Genomic DNA, 15592 nt, shown 5'->3' with positions numbered 1-15592 from the left:
GTATTATGTAGGTCACTTGTGTCTTTCAGTCTTTGCTGGGTAGCCTTATGTAGTAGGTGTCCTATGTAGTCAAATTGTGCAGTCTCCCTAATCTCCTGTGTGTGTGTGTTCCAGGAGTGTCTCTGGAGTGTGTTGTGTGTGTTCTCCTGTTGTAGTTGAGCCTTCATTGCTTTTGGTGCATCAGGGGATGGGATAGACTCCCAGGCTGACTATGAGGATTGACTACTCCCATAGTGTACGAGCTGCAGTGTGGGGGCTGAGCCCTCAGAGCAGGTTTCACCCTGTGGGCTCTTGTGCCTGTTGAGACCTTCCTTTGGGTGTGCCGCTTATGAGGCCAACCCAGTAGTGCTCTGGTGAGGTCTGAAGCCGGCCCCTGGGTGTTTTCAGTGTCTCTTCAGAGGGGCTCCCTTGCAGGCCAATTTCAGCCTTGCTTATTACTGGCTCATGGCTACCTGGTAGGAGCCTCAAAGCTATATGTGGTTGGCTGCTGCCTGTGCTGGACCTGGAGGCATGTGGGGGTGGCCTTGCTGTGAACCAAGGCTGACTGCCACCAATAGTGGGCCTCAGGCTGCTTAGCAAAAGGCCCAGGGTCCCCCTAGGCCTATTGCCACCTGCCAGCTGCCCGTGAGGCCCAGCCATTGAACGAGTCTCCTTAGGAGCACGGGCTGGGCTGGTTGACCCAGTGTTGAAAGTGCTTTTGGCTATGCAGCACTAGCTGGGCGGGCTGGAGTTAAGGGAATCATGAGATGTGACCAGTGGTTTCTTACAAAATTAAGGCAGATTCTGTTTTTATGCCACTGCCCAGCCTCTGACCAGTTTGCACAATGCCCTTAGAACACCGCAGCCAGCCACTGCTTGCCTCAGGCTCGCAAATTCCTGAGAGCTGCCCAAGAGAGGTCACAACACAGGTTTTGGGTCACTGTCCACCACCAAAGTCTCCACAAGCCACAATGGCGGATTGTCTGCTACTGTAAAAACCTTCCGTGGCAGTGGGATAGGGTCGACCACCCAGGCACCCATAGTGCCCCTGGCAATGCAGCTCTAGGTAGGTGGGGTGGGGTTCCAGGGAGCTAAGGGGTGTGGTCAGTGGTTTCTATAAAGTCAGTGCAGTTTAGGTTCCTATACCAGTGCTGGATCCCCGACCACCCCACAAAGAATGCCCTGAGAACACCATGGCTTGCCACTGCCTTCTTAGGCCCACAGGTTTCCAAGAGCTGTCAAAGAGACGCTGTGGTGCAGGTCTTGGGTTACCCCCCACCAGCAAACGTTTCCTGGGCCACCACGGGCCATCCATGTACTGCATACAGGCTTCTGCAGCCTGTGGGCCGGTGTTAGAAGCCCAGCAGTCAAGAGTTTCCCAGGTGAGGTAGCAACAGCTGTGCAGAAGGTGGGGACCCAGGGTGTCAACAAGGCAGTGCACATGTGGATTCCACCAGACCAATGCAGACCCAGACTTGACCCTTTGGGGAAGGGCTTAACCCTGAAAAGATGGCACCTTCCTGTAGGCTACATGTGTGTCAGGCTCCACACAGGGAAAACAATGGCTCCTGTCCCTCCAGCTCATTTGCTGAAGCCACACAACTCAGTCCTTCCTTGCATGTCCCTGGGCCTCCCAAGCTGTCACCCCCTCCACCAGAGACCAGGTGACTGCCCATAAGTGAATGAGTCCCGTGTGCCAGCTCTACAAGAGAGCGTCTGGGTTTCCAGCCACCTTCCACCCCACTGGGAAAGGCAGACAGTGTCCTTGCTGATTTTCACTGCCAGATGCTGTGGGAACAACTTTCCAGCACAGGACCTCTGCGCTGGGGAGCCCAGTATGGTGTTGGGACCCCTCCCTCTTCAGGGGGTCCTCTGCCACTGAGGTGACCCTCCTGGTGTTCATCCACTATCTGTGGGTTTGGATCAGCCCGTTTCACACCTTAACTCCTCCTACCAGTCTCGATATGGCCTCTTTATATCCTTAGTTATAGGGCTTCTGCTCAGCTAGTCTTCAGGTGATTCTTGAGGTTGATTGTTCTACAATTTATTTGTAATTTTGGTGTGATCCTGGGGTGCAGTAGGCATAGCGTTTACCTAATTTGCCTTCTTGAGAAATGTCCTCCTGTGAGTTCATTTTTGAGTTGCAGTAGCAATTGTCTTCTTTTTTACATTTTTACCTCCTTTCACCTTTGTTATATTTAAGTGTTCAGTGCCCTATTCTGAATAGGGGTTGCAATTTCCTGCTTCTATCTGTTTCTATCTGCTGGTCATCTTACTTTTTGTATCCTTTTAGTTTGTTTGTTTCAGGTGGAATAAATAACCCCCTTCAGTATTTCCTGTAATACAGGCCTTGTGGTGGAAAATTCCCTCAGTTTCTGTATGTCTGGAATGGTCTTTATTTTTCCTTCATAGCTAAAGGATAACTTGGCTGCATAAATTTTTCTTGACTGGTAATTTCTCTTTCAATAGTTTGAATATTTGATTCCACTTCCTCCTAGCTTGTAGTTTCTGCTGAAAAATCTGATGGTAATCCAATTAGCATATTTCATAGGTTACCATCTCATTTTTCCTGGCTGCCTTGAGAATTTATCATTAATTTTTGACAGTTTTAATGTGCCTTGAAGAAGGCCTTTTTGGATTGAGATAATTAGGTGTTCTGTTTGCTTCTTGGATTCAAGAATCCAGTTCTTTCCATAGTTTTGAGAAATTCTTGTTCACTGTTTGAATAAGCTCTCTGTTCCCTCTTCCCAGTTTTCGCCTTCTGGTATACCCATTATTCTCATATTTCTCTTTCTGATGGAGTCAGATAGTTCTTTCATTTCTTTTAAATCTCAAGTCTCTTTCTTCTTCCACCTGTATCATTTCCAGATTTCTATCTTCGATGTCACTAATTCTTCCATCTCGTCAGCTCTGTTTCCTAACCTCGCTATTTCATTCATCTTTTTTATTGAGTTCTTCAAGTCCAGAATTTCTGTTTGATTCCTTTTTTAAATTACAACCTCTTTAGTAAAGTATTAATTTTGCTCATTGATTTTTATTCCTGAGTTCATTAAACTGTGTATCTGGGGGCCAGCCCAGTGGCTCAGGTGGTTGGAGCGCCGTGCTCCTAATGCCAAAGGCTGCGGGTTCGATTTCCACATGGGCCAGTGGGCTCTCAACCACATGGTTGCCGGTTTGACTCCTGCAAGGGATGGTGGGCTGTGGGCTGTGCTGCCTGCAACTAAGATTTGAACATGGCACCTTGAGCTGTGCTGCTGCTGAGCTCCCGGATGGCTCAGTTGGTCGGAGTGAGTCCTCTCAACCACAAGGTTGCCGGTTCGACTCATCCAATGGGTGGTGGGCTATGCTCCCTGCAACTAACAACGGCAAATGGACCTGAAGCTGAGCTGCGCCGTCCACAACTAAGATTGAAAGGACAACAACTTGACTTGGAAAATGTCCTGGAAATACACACTGTTCCCCAATAAAGTCCTGTTCCCCTTTCCCAATAAAAATCTTAAACAAACAACTGCGTATCTGGGTTTTCTTGCATTTCTTTGAGTTTTTTCATAAATGCAAATTTGAATTCTCTGTCATGTGACTCACATAAGTCCACGTCTTTAAGTTTATTTTCTGGAGATTTTTCATTGTCTTTCTGAGCTGCCTTATTTCCTTGGTTGTTCATATTTGATGGATTATTTCTCTGCCATGTATGGAAATGACCTCTGCAGCCGGTTGATAAAGTCTCTTTTGTTTTCCAGTAGATGGCGCTGGAGCACTTTTTCTCTCTCACTGAGCTTATTTTCCCTTGCCTGTCTCTGGCTGGTTTCTTGTCTCTCTCCTGGGCAGTGGGAGATGGCTGGTATTCCCAGGGGAAATGGGTGTCTCCCCTGTGACCAGGTCACTTCAGTCTGGTGACATGTGATCAGATCACCACTGCCATGGGAGAATGTGGTGGGCGACGAGGTTCTGAGCCCCTGAAACTCCAGTGCTGCCTCTGCTGACAGATGTAATGCTGGGCTGCCTGAACTGTCCCAGGTGGCTTTGCTGGGATCAGCCCAGAAGGATGGAAGCAGGGTGGGCCCCGAGATGCTGCTGATGTGTTTGTGGCTTTGTTCTCCTCCCTGTAATGGTGACTGCCAGACCTCAGCTGCCTGGCCTCTGTATCTCCACCTTTATCACTGGGATTAGCCTCAGCGCGCATCTGATGCTTAGGAGCTGTCTCTCCAGTTCTCAGGGCTGTAGACATTCTGATTTGTAACCTGACACTCACTGCTAGTTTCTTCTGGGGCCTGCTGCTAGCTCTGGCAGGGTGCAAGTAGGCGGCCAGGCTCTGTGGCTTTGCTGTTAGAACAAAGCTGTTGCATTTCTGTATTCAGTCTCTGTCCTGATCGCCATGTTCAGCCATAATACCAGGAGTGCCAAAAAAATGTATACAAGTTCCACTTGGTCAACGTTGCTCAAGCAATAGTTTGTCCTAATCAGAAGTGTCTGGACACTAATGGTAACCACTTTGAGCACCTCTTGCAATTGCAGAAGTCAAACATGACTTGTATTCATCTTTTGTTATCGATATATATTAAGTATTACAATTTTAATAGTTTTCCTTTCTTAAAACATTGTTTTGGCGCCTCCGTATGTGCTCACTCAGGAACGCTTGGAGCCACACAGTGCACTGCGGACTGAATCCTCCCCTCCCCAGGGACTGGCAGTTAGCTCAGGCTGTGGCCATGGCACCCATCTCTGCTCATCTTCCTTCCTGTTCGCTGCCATTCGCCCACCTTCAGATGTTTCAATGCACAGATCTTTCAGATATGTTTGTTGCGCAGGGAATCTTTTGTTGAATTATAGCTGTTCAACTTACTGTTACTTCAAGGGGAGAAATCAGGGGGACCCCTCACGCCAGCATGCTTCTGACATCACTTTAATTACTAATTTTAATTCAACTTTCCATTTAAAATATTTTTGTTGCTCTTAGAAAATAATTATATTCAGTAATTTTCTACCATGCTTATTAGTAAAGAATGCTGAATTAATACTTTTCAGTAAATATTATAAACATTTCTTTTAATGTAATTATTCTAATTTCTTGATACTCCATCACTCTTGAATTTTAGAATTGAAATCATTACTAATTTTCATTTTATATACTGATTCAATTTGCTAAAATGTTATTTAGGATTTTTGTGTCTGTCCAGAAGAGACATGAATCAATAATTTCATATTTTTATATTGCATTCACTATGATGGTATTATAGTAATGTCATATTTTAAAATTTCAGTGGAGCAATGAAAATAATTTTTGGGGAAACTGTCTTTTTCTAGAACTTGGAATAATTTGAATTAGTAAAATTGTCTGGTCTTTAAACATGAATTAAATTCAAATAAGAATCCAGCTTTTCATGTTATTTTAAAAAATCAACCTTTTTGGTAAAATTTACATACAATAAACTACATCATTTCGTGTTCAATTCAGTGCATTTTGACAGTTGTGTACATCTGTGAAACTACCAACATAATAAAAATACAGAACATTTTCATCATCCTCAAAAGATTCTTTGTACCTTTTTGCAAGCCATCTTGCTCTCTACCCCTAGCCTCAAGCAATCATGATCTGATTTTTGTCACTTCACTATTAATTTGCATTTCTAGAATTTTATTAGTACAATTTAGTGTGGAATACTCTTGTATCAGGTTTTACTCACAATGACTTTGAAATTGATCTGTTACATATAGCAGTAGCTCATTCTTTTTTAATACTAAAAAGTATTATAGTACTCACTTATGGATATACATTTTCATTATACATTTATTTGGTGGACATATGGGTTGTTTACAGTTTGAAGCTATTATAAAGTTGCTAACATTCATATACAAGTCTTTGTATGGACATAAATTTTCATTTCTCCTAGGTTAAATAGGAGAATGGAATGGTTGAAATTTGCCAAACTATTATCCAAACTGTTTGTGTCGTTTTCTATTCCCACTTGCCACATATGAATTCCAATTGCTCCACGACTTCTAACACCTGTACTGTCAATAATTCTACTTTTAGTCATTTTAACGAGTGTCTCATTGTAATTTTAATTTGTATTTCCTTGATGGCTAAAGTAGAAAATCCTATCTAGTTCTTATTGGTGGTTTCATTATCTTCTTTCATGAATGATCTCTGTTTGAATGTGTTGCCATTTTAATTGGATTATTTGCCTTACATTTGGGTTGTAAATTTCTTTATATTCTCAGAATAGAAATCTTTTGTCATATTATCACGAATATTCTCTCCCATTCTGTGTCTTGCTTTTTATTTTCCTAACAATGCCTTTCAAAGGACGAGGTTTTAATTTTGAAAAGTCAAATTTATCTTTTTTTCTTTTATAGTGCATTATTTATGTGTCCTAGCTAAAAAATATCTTTTCCTGTGGTCCTGGTTCATTTTAAATGGTTGCTCTATAATATTTATAATTTATGGTTATCGAATTTTTCATTTCTTTTTCAATTTTGATCAATTGTCTTGCTAGGAAATCATTCATTTAATCTAGGTGGTATTCTCTTCTGATGCTATTTATCTTTCTTACTCATTACAAATCTCGTGTAATTTTGCTATCTGTCTACTTAAGTTTGTATGAGATATCTAGTCTACGACAGTTTTATTCATATCTTTACTATTTATTTTAATAAAGATGAATTATTTTGTAAATTTTGATCCTGAATAAATTTAGGCATACTTTCAGTTACAAGGGAAACCTAGAGTAGAATGCTTTTTTTTTTTTCTTAAGATTTTATTGGGGAAGGGGAACAGGACTTTATTGGGGAACAGTATGTACTTCCAGGCCTTTTTTTTTTTCCCAAGTTAAGTTGTTGTCCTTTCAATCTTAGTTGTGGAGGGCGTGGCTCAGCTCCAGGTCCAGTTGCCGTTTTCTAGTTGCAGGGGGCACAGCCCACCATCCCTTGCAGGACTCGATTTGTTGAACCAGCAACCTTGGGGTTGAGAGCCCACTGGCCCATGTGGGAATCGAACCGGCAGCCTTCGGAGTTAGGAGTATGGAGCTCTAATCGCCTGAGCCACCGGGCCGGCCCTAGAATGCTTTTTTTAATACATGTTTATTTTTATCACATAGCAAAAGTCCAGAGGCAACATGCTACCACCAGTGTTGACTAAATACTATCAGGACCAGTGTCTCTGACACTTTCGGCTTTCCCCTGTTGCTGAGAGAAGACAGACACTGCCCCGTGCATCATGTACAAGGCAGAAAGAAGGGTAAATTGACGGCATCAGCTTAGTCTGTCCCTTAGGAAATCAAAGGTTTTCCCAGAACACATCTATCAGTATTTTGCTTCTGTTGGCCCAAATCAGATCACTTGGCCACTACCAGCTTCAAAACATGCTAATGAAGTGAGTTAGTAATGAGAGAAGAGTTTTGAAAGTGCTCAGCAAGCCTACAGTGTCTACAACTGTGAAAGTGGTTATCCATGTCCAAGAAAAAAACTGAACTGTTTTCCAAAAATATACAAAATATACCAATCCCACCACTTAAAAATATTATATGTGAAGTTTACTAAAACTAGAAATTTAGAAACTATAAAAGAATAGATGAATATATTTAAACATGTAAAAAATAAATTTATTTGAATGGGAAGTTTTCATGTACAAAGTCAAGAGACAAGCAAATTTTTATTTCTAAGGAAGTACTATCTTTAACATATATAAAGCTGTTATGAACTGACAAGAAAAACAATCCAAAATTAAAGATGATGCATAAATGGTTTATAAAGGTAACTTACAGAACAGCAAATTAAATGGCCAAGACACATTTGAAGAGGTATGTTAATATGTGAATTAAAATAAATTGGTTATCACTTTGAAATCATAAAACTTCTCAAGGTTAAATAACAGCTACTTTTAGGAGAGGGGAAGGGGTATATTTATATACTATTGGAAATATGAAGTGCTAGTCTTATTTCAAAGAAATCTGACAACTTCTATTAAGAAAACATTTCATTCTCACTGTTAAAAGTATGTTGGGGGGGGGGGGGACAAAACTCCAGTACATAGATAAGGGCGTGATTATGCTTGTCCACTAACCCATTATACTGTGCCACCTCTTGAAGATGATTATCACACCATTTTTCCTAGTGACAAAAATGTGAATAAACAGTAGCAAAGTGGTTGAACAAATTATGGTATATCCACATCATGAACTCTTTTCAGGTAGTTAAAAATTATTGTTGAGTGAGTGCAAAAGATGCAAAAATATGTATGTAATATAACCCCATTTCAAGTCAATGAAAGCCCACACTCGTTTGCATAGATAACATTAATGTTCATGTGATTGTGAGTAAAAAGAAAAATGAAGTTGATTAGCATTGCTTATCTGTTGACAGGCTGTTGTGGCTAGAGTGGCTATGAGAGTGAAGTACAAAATTCAAGAAATAAAATATAAAAGTCACATTTATACAAAGTTTTATGTGTGCAAATGTTTATATGTGTGTATTTAAATATGCATTTTTTAATTAAAGGCAAATGTTGGACTGGCTTATTTGTCCCCACTGGTTCTAGAGACATGGGAATAAAAATAAACCAATAAAATGAATTATATTTCTTGTAGAATTTGCGTCTATAGGAAGACTTTCCACTACATCAAATTTACAATTAACCCCAATGTGAATGTTATGGCATTTTAAGAAACTTCTTAGAAGACCTATTCTCAATTATTTATCTGATATCCAGTAAGGTGTAACTCACAAAGACCTCACATATAATATGTAATACATGATAATGGTAGGGTTTCTCTGTAGTATAATTAACTTATGATTGGTTCTGACTTGTGTGAGACTTTCTCATTGAGCAAATACACAATCTGACTCATATATGCTGAAGTTTGATTTCTGAATGAAGTTATTCCCACATCAAGTGCATATCGTTTGTCTTTCTAGGAAATTTTCTAATAACTTCCAGGTAAAGAATTTTTCAAGTCACTGTTCTTACAGGTTTTTCTCTCAAACTCCTGGGCTCTTAAACCAGTATAATGAGATTTGACCTGTTATTTCTCTGATGTGTGAATTCGCTGATATTCAAGGAGTTGACTTTTCAGTGGATGATTTAGTCATTGTATTCATAAGGTTTCTCTCCAGCATAAATTCTCTGCTTTATAATGAAGTATAATTTATGACTGAAGCCCTGTCCACATTTGTAAGAGAGAAAACCACTCTCCCCTATGAATTATCTGATACATAATTAAATGTTGGTTTGAGTGAATTTTCTTACCTTAACTGAATTAAAACTTAAAATAGTTTTGCTATGAATACAAATGAACTGTGTTATCCTGCTGGCCTAAAAAGATATGGCTAACTCACACTACTTTATCTAGTAAAGTATATATCCCACATGCCTCCAATCTACACTGACCTTGGAGTTCAACTTAAGATTTAGCTTTCCTATTCCACGCATAATTTTCCATCATCCATTCTTCAATCAATTCCCAAGTGCCCTTTAAAATATATGGAGAGCCCCACAAAAAGAATGTCTTCCTTTCTCCTAGAGATTAAAACCGTTGATAAAAGATAAAGTATCTCTTTTGTCTTTTTCTGGCTTCGTAATATAGAATTGTATTTTTAAAATGTGCGGAAGAATGAAAAGGTTGATAATCATTACCTCAATAATCTTACTATAATAACATTTGAAATTCTTATTTTCAAACTCCTGGGCTCTTAAACCAGTCTTCATAAACTTTATATTCTATTAATTATCCAAAGGGAAAAAACCTATACTATTAAAGAAGAAATCTGAAAGGCTCTTAATCGCCTCCTTTTGCTAAAATTTGGCAGCTACCATAGTAAAATTTGAAGAAATAATTGTCTTTTAAGTATTAAACTTTATAAATTTTTTAGTAAAGAATGAATGTCTTTTTAGCAACAAAAAATGGGAATAAAGTAATGTTGCATATCAGAGCATTTTCATTTTTAAGTTAGTTTGAAAAGTTTTGGTAATTTAAAAATATTTCTGGACTCGACATGCCTTAAATAGGAACAGCTATTGCAGTGAATTGAAAACTTCTGCTAATGGCAGAGTAGATGTACTCCAGTAGACCAGTACTCCCTTAGAGAACTAAAAAAGGTGAAAGAAAATATTACATTTAATTTTGTGATGGCATTGGAGAGCTAACAAAAAAAGTGAAAAACTGCAGGAATGAGATTAGAGATAAGACATAACCTCTGGAATTTGGGACTATTTATTTCAAAGAGGTGTTTACTAATTCTTAAAGCAAATACTGGGCAAGAGAGGCTTTAAAGTTTTAAATTTATGGGATGAAAGGGATAAACACTAGAATTAAGGTCCTTCCAAGGAGAAGGAGGCCTGATAAATCTCCCAAAGTTATAAATCTTAAGGGTATCCCCTAGAAATAAGACTGAAAAAAAAAAAAACAGACTGGCCTTCACAGGTACTGAAGCCCAGTTTCAAATAATCTCAGCATATAATTAGATGAAGGCAATAGGGATTGCTAGTGTTCCTAGCCTAGCCACACGTCAGAAGCAAAGGTAAATTCTCCCAGGAAGATATCATCCAGACCATCTAATTATCTCTATAATTTTTAAAATATAGTGTTTGGTAGTTGATTTAAAATTACTAGGTATATAAGAAGACAAGACATAAACCCCAAGAGAAACAACAATGAATAGAAAAAGGCCAACAGGAGATCTAGATAATGAGGGCTATCCCTAGAGAAAGCAGAAGATAAATCACATGCATAATTTGAATAAATGATACCTAGGAATTTCCCAAAATGTGCAAAAACTTCCCAGTAAGATAGATTAAAAATACACTACAAACCCCAAGTAAGATAAATAAATAGAAAATCACATCTAAGTATATCACTGTGCAACTGTTGACAGCCTAAGACATAGACAGAAATTTCAGGAGTGAGAAAAAAAAAAAGCACTTTACCTACTTGAAAGCTTACTTTTCAACAACAGAAGACAAAATATCTTCAAAAGACTACTGTGTTTCCCCGAAAATAAGACCTAGCCAGACAATCAGCTCTAATGCATCTTTTGAAACAAAAATTAATATGTGACCCAGTCTTATTTTACTATAAGATTGGGTATTAATATAATATGATATATTATATAATACAACATAATATGATTACAATATAATATTGGGTCTTATATTAATTTTTGCTCCAAAATACGCATTAGAGCTGATTGTCCAGCTAGGTCTTATTTTGGGGAAAATACGGTAATAGAAAATAACTGCCAATGTAGATATCTGTACTCATACAAATGTCCTTCAAAAATGGGGGCAAAATAAAGACATTTTTCCCCAAACAAAAACAGAATTTGTCACTACTAACACACATTAAAAAAAAATACTGAAGAATGTTTTTCAGTCAGAAGAAAAATGATTCTAGACAGAAATAGAGGACAAGAAGAAATAAAAATGTAATAAAAAGAGTAAATATGTGGATTAATTTACATGACTATTGACTCTTAATGATTGGCTACATCAACTATATGCAGAATTCAAATACTCGACATCAGTACCATATAAACCAAGATTATAAATGGAGTTAATGTTCTAACTACTCACCTTGTTCAGAAAGTGGTGTGAATACTAATTTATATTACCCTTTAATAAGTATGCATATTGTATTAATACTTGAAACAGTAAATTTTAAGACAAAAAACATCACTAGAGATAAAAAGGGACATTTCATGATTGCTACAATTAACGAGGAAGAGTACAACAATTCTAAATTTGAATATGTAAAAACAGACTCAAAATACATAAATCCAAAATTAGTACCTCTAAAAGAGACAAATTCAGTTATTCTGGAAGATTATAAGACACTTTTTTCAGTATCTAATAGAATTAAAAACAAAAAGTCTATAAAGGATTTGAAAATATAAATTAATATGTAGAGATTGGGAGGGTTTAGGAAGAGTATTCTTACAAATGTACATTTGTTATATCTTCTAAGAGAACAAGCTCAAATGCAAGACAATTGTGTCCCGTAGTAACCTACCATGTAATGAATATGTAGAGAAATCATTAACAAAATTGGAAGGCAAGAATTCTTGTTTTAAAACCCATTTTCTTAACTGGTCTCTTTTCAAACAGAAATCAGTAAGAATGGGTTTCTGTGGACAAGGCTGAGAATCCAAAGTGCTGATATCTAGATCTGTAACCTATGGCTAAGTTCCATGAACTCAGGGACAGTTCTAAAGTGACAAGTAGTCTATGGGGCTGCTGTTTACGTCACTGATCACTCTTGGAATATAGGCTTGGAGCACTTTATACTCTTGAGTGTGAGTTACCTGCTGCCATGGCAGGGAATTAATAAATGAGGGAACATATTGGTTACCTAAAGATGCATGTGAATATTCAGGTAAGCCTGTGGTTCTGATTTGCCAATCTTAAGTCAAATTGTATATTTAAAATTTTTCTTATCCAAATTTCCACACACTAATAGATACTATAAACAATAAATAATAGTAATTTCCCAAAGAAAAGAAAAATATGTACAGTCCCTTCTTTTGTGTCTTTAATGTTAATTTTCACAAAAAATTCTGGCTTCTCTTCATTATAGACCTGAATTGTACATACTTTTGCCTTAATTTCAGTGTCGTTAGGGTACTTAGACAATGAAAACTTTTCTTAGCATTCTACTTACTAAGAAATTCCTTTGGTTAATACTAAATATTTTTGCTACCCATGGCAAACTCAGCCCTGAAGTTATAAAATTGCTTATCCAAAATATGAAACAAGAAAGATTGCCAAGTTACCTCCTTGCATATTTACTATTATTTTCAGGAGCTTGACAATCCCAGTATCTGTCAAATAACCAAGCACGATCATTACACATTGCTTAAACACTTTCTCCAAAGTGTCTCCCCATATGTGTAACTAAACATCTGCTATGTGACCCAGATATTCGTACTGCTGAGTAGAGGGAAGTTGACTTTGGTTACCTCCTGGCTCTTAGTTAAGCGGTAGCATCTCACAACTTTGTATCCCCACACCATGATTGTGGCACTGAGCACTCTACTCCCCCAGTATCAGATTTCTGATGTATACTGAGTTGTGGCTTCCAGTTGAAGGCTTTCCTAAAGTCACTGCATTTATAGGATTTTTGTTTAGTATGAATTTTATGGTGTTTAATAAGATTTGATCTGATGGTGAAGGCCTTTCCACATTCAACACATACATATGGTTTCTCTCCTGTGTGAATTCGCTGATGTTCATGGAGTTGTGACTTCTTAATGAAGGCTTTCCCACAGTCACTGCATTCATAGGGTTTCTCTCCAGTATGAATTCTCCGATGTCGATTTAAGTGGGACTTCTGGATGAAGGACTTCCCACATTCAGTACAAATATAGGGCTTCTCTCCTGTATGAATTCTTTGATGCATAACTAGTGTTGATTTTCTTGCAAAGGCTTTCCCACATTCACTGCACTCATAATGTCTTTCTCCAGTATGAGATTGCTGGTGTATATGGAGGCCTGACTTCCGAGTGAAGGCTTTTCCACAGTCACTGCATTTATATGGTTTCTCTCCAGTATGAATTTTCTGGTGTGTAAAGAGATTTGATCTGTCAGTGAATGCCTTTCCGCATTCAGCACAGCTGTAGGGTTTCTCTCCTGTATGAATTTGCTGATGTACATGGAGTTGTGATTTCTTAGTAAAGGATTTCCCACAGTCACTGCATTCATAAGGTTTCTCCCCAGTATGAATTCTCTCATGTGTAATAAAATGTGACTTATGGAAGAAGGCCTTCCCACATTCAGTGCAAACATAGGGTCTGTCCCCTCTATGAGTTCTCTGGTGCACACTTAGTGTTGACTTCTGAATGAATGCTTTCCCACATTCACTGCACTCATAATGTCTCTCGCCAGTATGACATTTCTGATGTATCCTGAGCCGTGACTTCCAGGTGAATGATTTTCCACAGTCACTGCATTTATAGGGTTTCTCTCCAGTATGAATTTTCTGGTGCTTAATGAGATTTGACCTGTCAGTAAAGGCCTTCCCACATTCAGTACAGATATATGGTCTTTCTCCAGTGTGAATTTTCTGGTGTATAATGAGATTTGTCTTGTGGGTAAAGACCTTCCCACATTCTGAACATATAAAGGGATTCTCTCCTGTGTGAATTCGCTGATGCACATGGAGCTGTGACTTCTTTATAAAGGCTTTCCCACAGTCACTGCACTCATAGGGTTTCTCTCCAGTATGAATTCTCTCATGTGTAATAAAGTGTGACTTCCGAATAAAGGCTTTCCCACATTCTGTACATACATACGGTTTTTCTCCTGTATGAATTTTCTGATGCATACTTAGTGTTGACTTCCTTGTGAAGGCTTTTCCACATTCAGTACACTCAAAGTGTTTCTCCACAGTATGAATATTTTTATGTATATTGAGGTTTGAATTCTGAGATATGTTTTTTCCACATTTACTGTATTCATAGAGTTTTTCTCCAGAATGAATTCCTTGGAACCTGAACAGATCTGACTTCTGGATAAATGCTTTTACATATTCACTACATTTATAGTGATTCTCTGTGCATATATAAGTTTTCTCTCCTGTGTAAACCTTCTGAGGTACAGCAAGTTGGGACTTCTGAGAGAAGACTGTCTCACATTTGCTGCATTCATGCTGTTTCTCTTCAGCATAGATACTATTATGTGAAAAGAGGTGTGACTTCTGGGTGAAAGTGTTCACACAATCAGAAAATAAACAGAGGTTCTTCCCCCTACGAATTTTTTTATGTTGAATGAGGGCTTGCTTATGACTCAGAAGTTTCTTACATTGATTACATTCACAAGCATTCATTTCTGTATGAGAAGTCATATAACTATTACCATATTCAAAGGTCTTATCAAGATTTTCTGTTGCATGGTTTCTATTATAATTACATAAGCTTACAATAGGCTTCAAACTCTCTCCAAATGAGTCATAGTTATGGAGTCTTCTTGAAGTAACAAGGTATGTGTTTACATGAACTATTTTCCCAATGTCCGTATATTCCCTCTCACTAGCTAGTGTTTTCTTGTTGATGAAAGCAATGTGACATAAATGTTTGTTCTGGTTTTTCTCATATCTCCCTGTCTGTTCATCATCTTGCCACAATTCTTCTAAAGTGGAATATGGGTCTTCTCTTGTGAAGAGATTAATTCTTTCATACTGGATTGAAACTTCTTCAGACATTCCCTGTTGTGAAATTTCAAAACGAATATCCCCATCTGAAACAGAAAGAAAAAATAAAACACACAAATAACAGTTAACAGACCATAGGTAGAATAAAATAGAGAATTGATTTAGTGTGAACACAGAGAAATGGGAGAAGTTCTATATAAATATAATAAATATATAAAAATATAAAAAATATATAAATATATGTATAGTAACATTTATATATAATATATAGTAATAAAATGAGTACTTATATTACATTTACTGTATGATAAAAGAATAGCATTTAGATGTGCCAAGCATTATTCTAAGTTCTACATCAACTCATTTAAATATAATCACAACCATTTACTGTGCAAATTATTATTGACCCTGTTTTACAGATGAGGAAACTGAGCCATAGAAGAGGTAAGTAAGAGGTAAGTAAACCCAAATCTAGG

General features: G+C 37.9%; 1 protein-coding gene across 11 annotated transcripts in view; it reads right to left on the bottom strand.

Annotated features, from left to right (window-relative positions):
- Positions 1-7558: 7558 nt before the first annotated feature.
- ZNF484 (zinc finger protein 484) overlaps positions 7559-15592 on the bottom strand; it is a 60629-nt gene continuing 52595 nt past the window's right edge. For all 11 annotated transcript variants that reach the window (XM_088792847.1, XM_088792841.1, XM_088792844.1 and 8 more), the window contains one exon: positions 7559-15202. In XM_088792847.1, the coding sequence (XP_088648973.1) occupies positions 12957-15202 (2246 nt within the window). In that variant the 3' untranslated portion in view covers positions 7559-12956. The remainder of the gene's footprint in view (positions 15203-15592) is intronic.

This window comes from Rhinolophus sinicus, chromosome 16 (assembly GCF_057876585.1).
Source record: "Rhinolophus sinicus isolate RSI-liver-muscle chromosome 16, RSI-T2T, whole genome shotgun sequence".
Classification (NCBI taxonomy): domain Eukaryota; kingdom Metazoa; phylum Chordata; class Mammalia; order Chiroptera; family Rhinolophidae; genus Rhinolophus; species Rhinolophus sinicus.
This window is presented reverse-complemented; position numbering and strand designations above follow the sequence as displayed.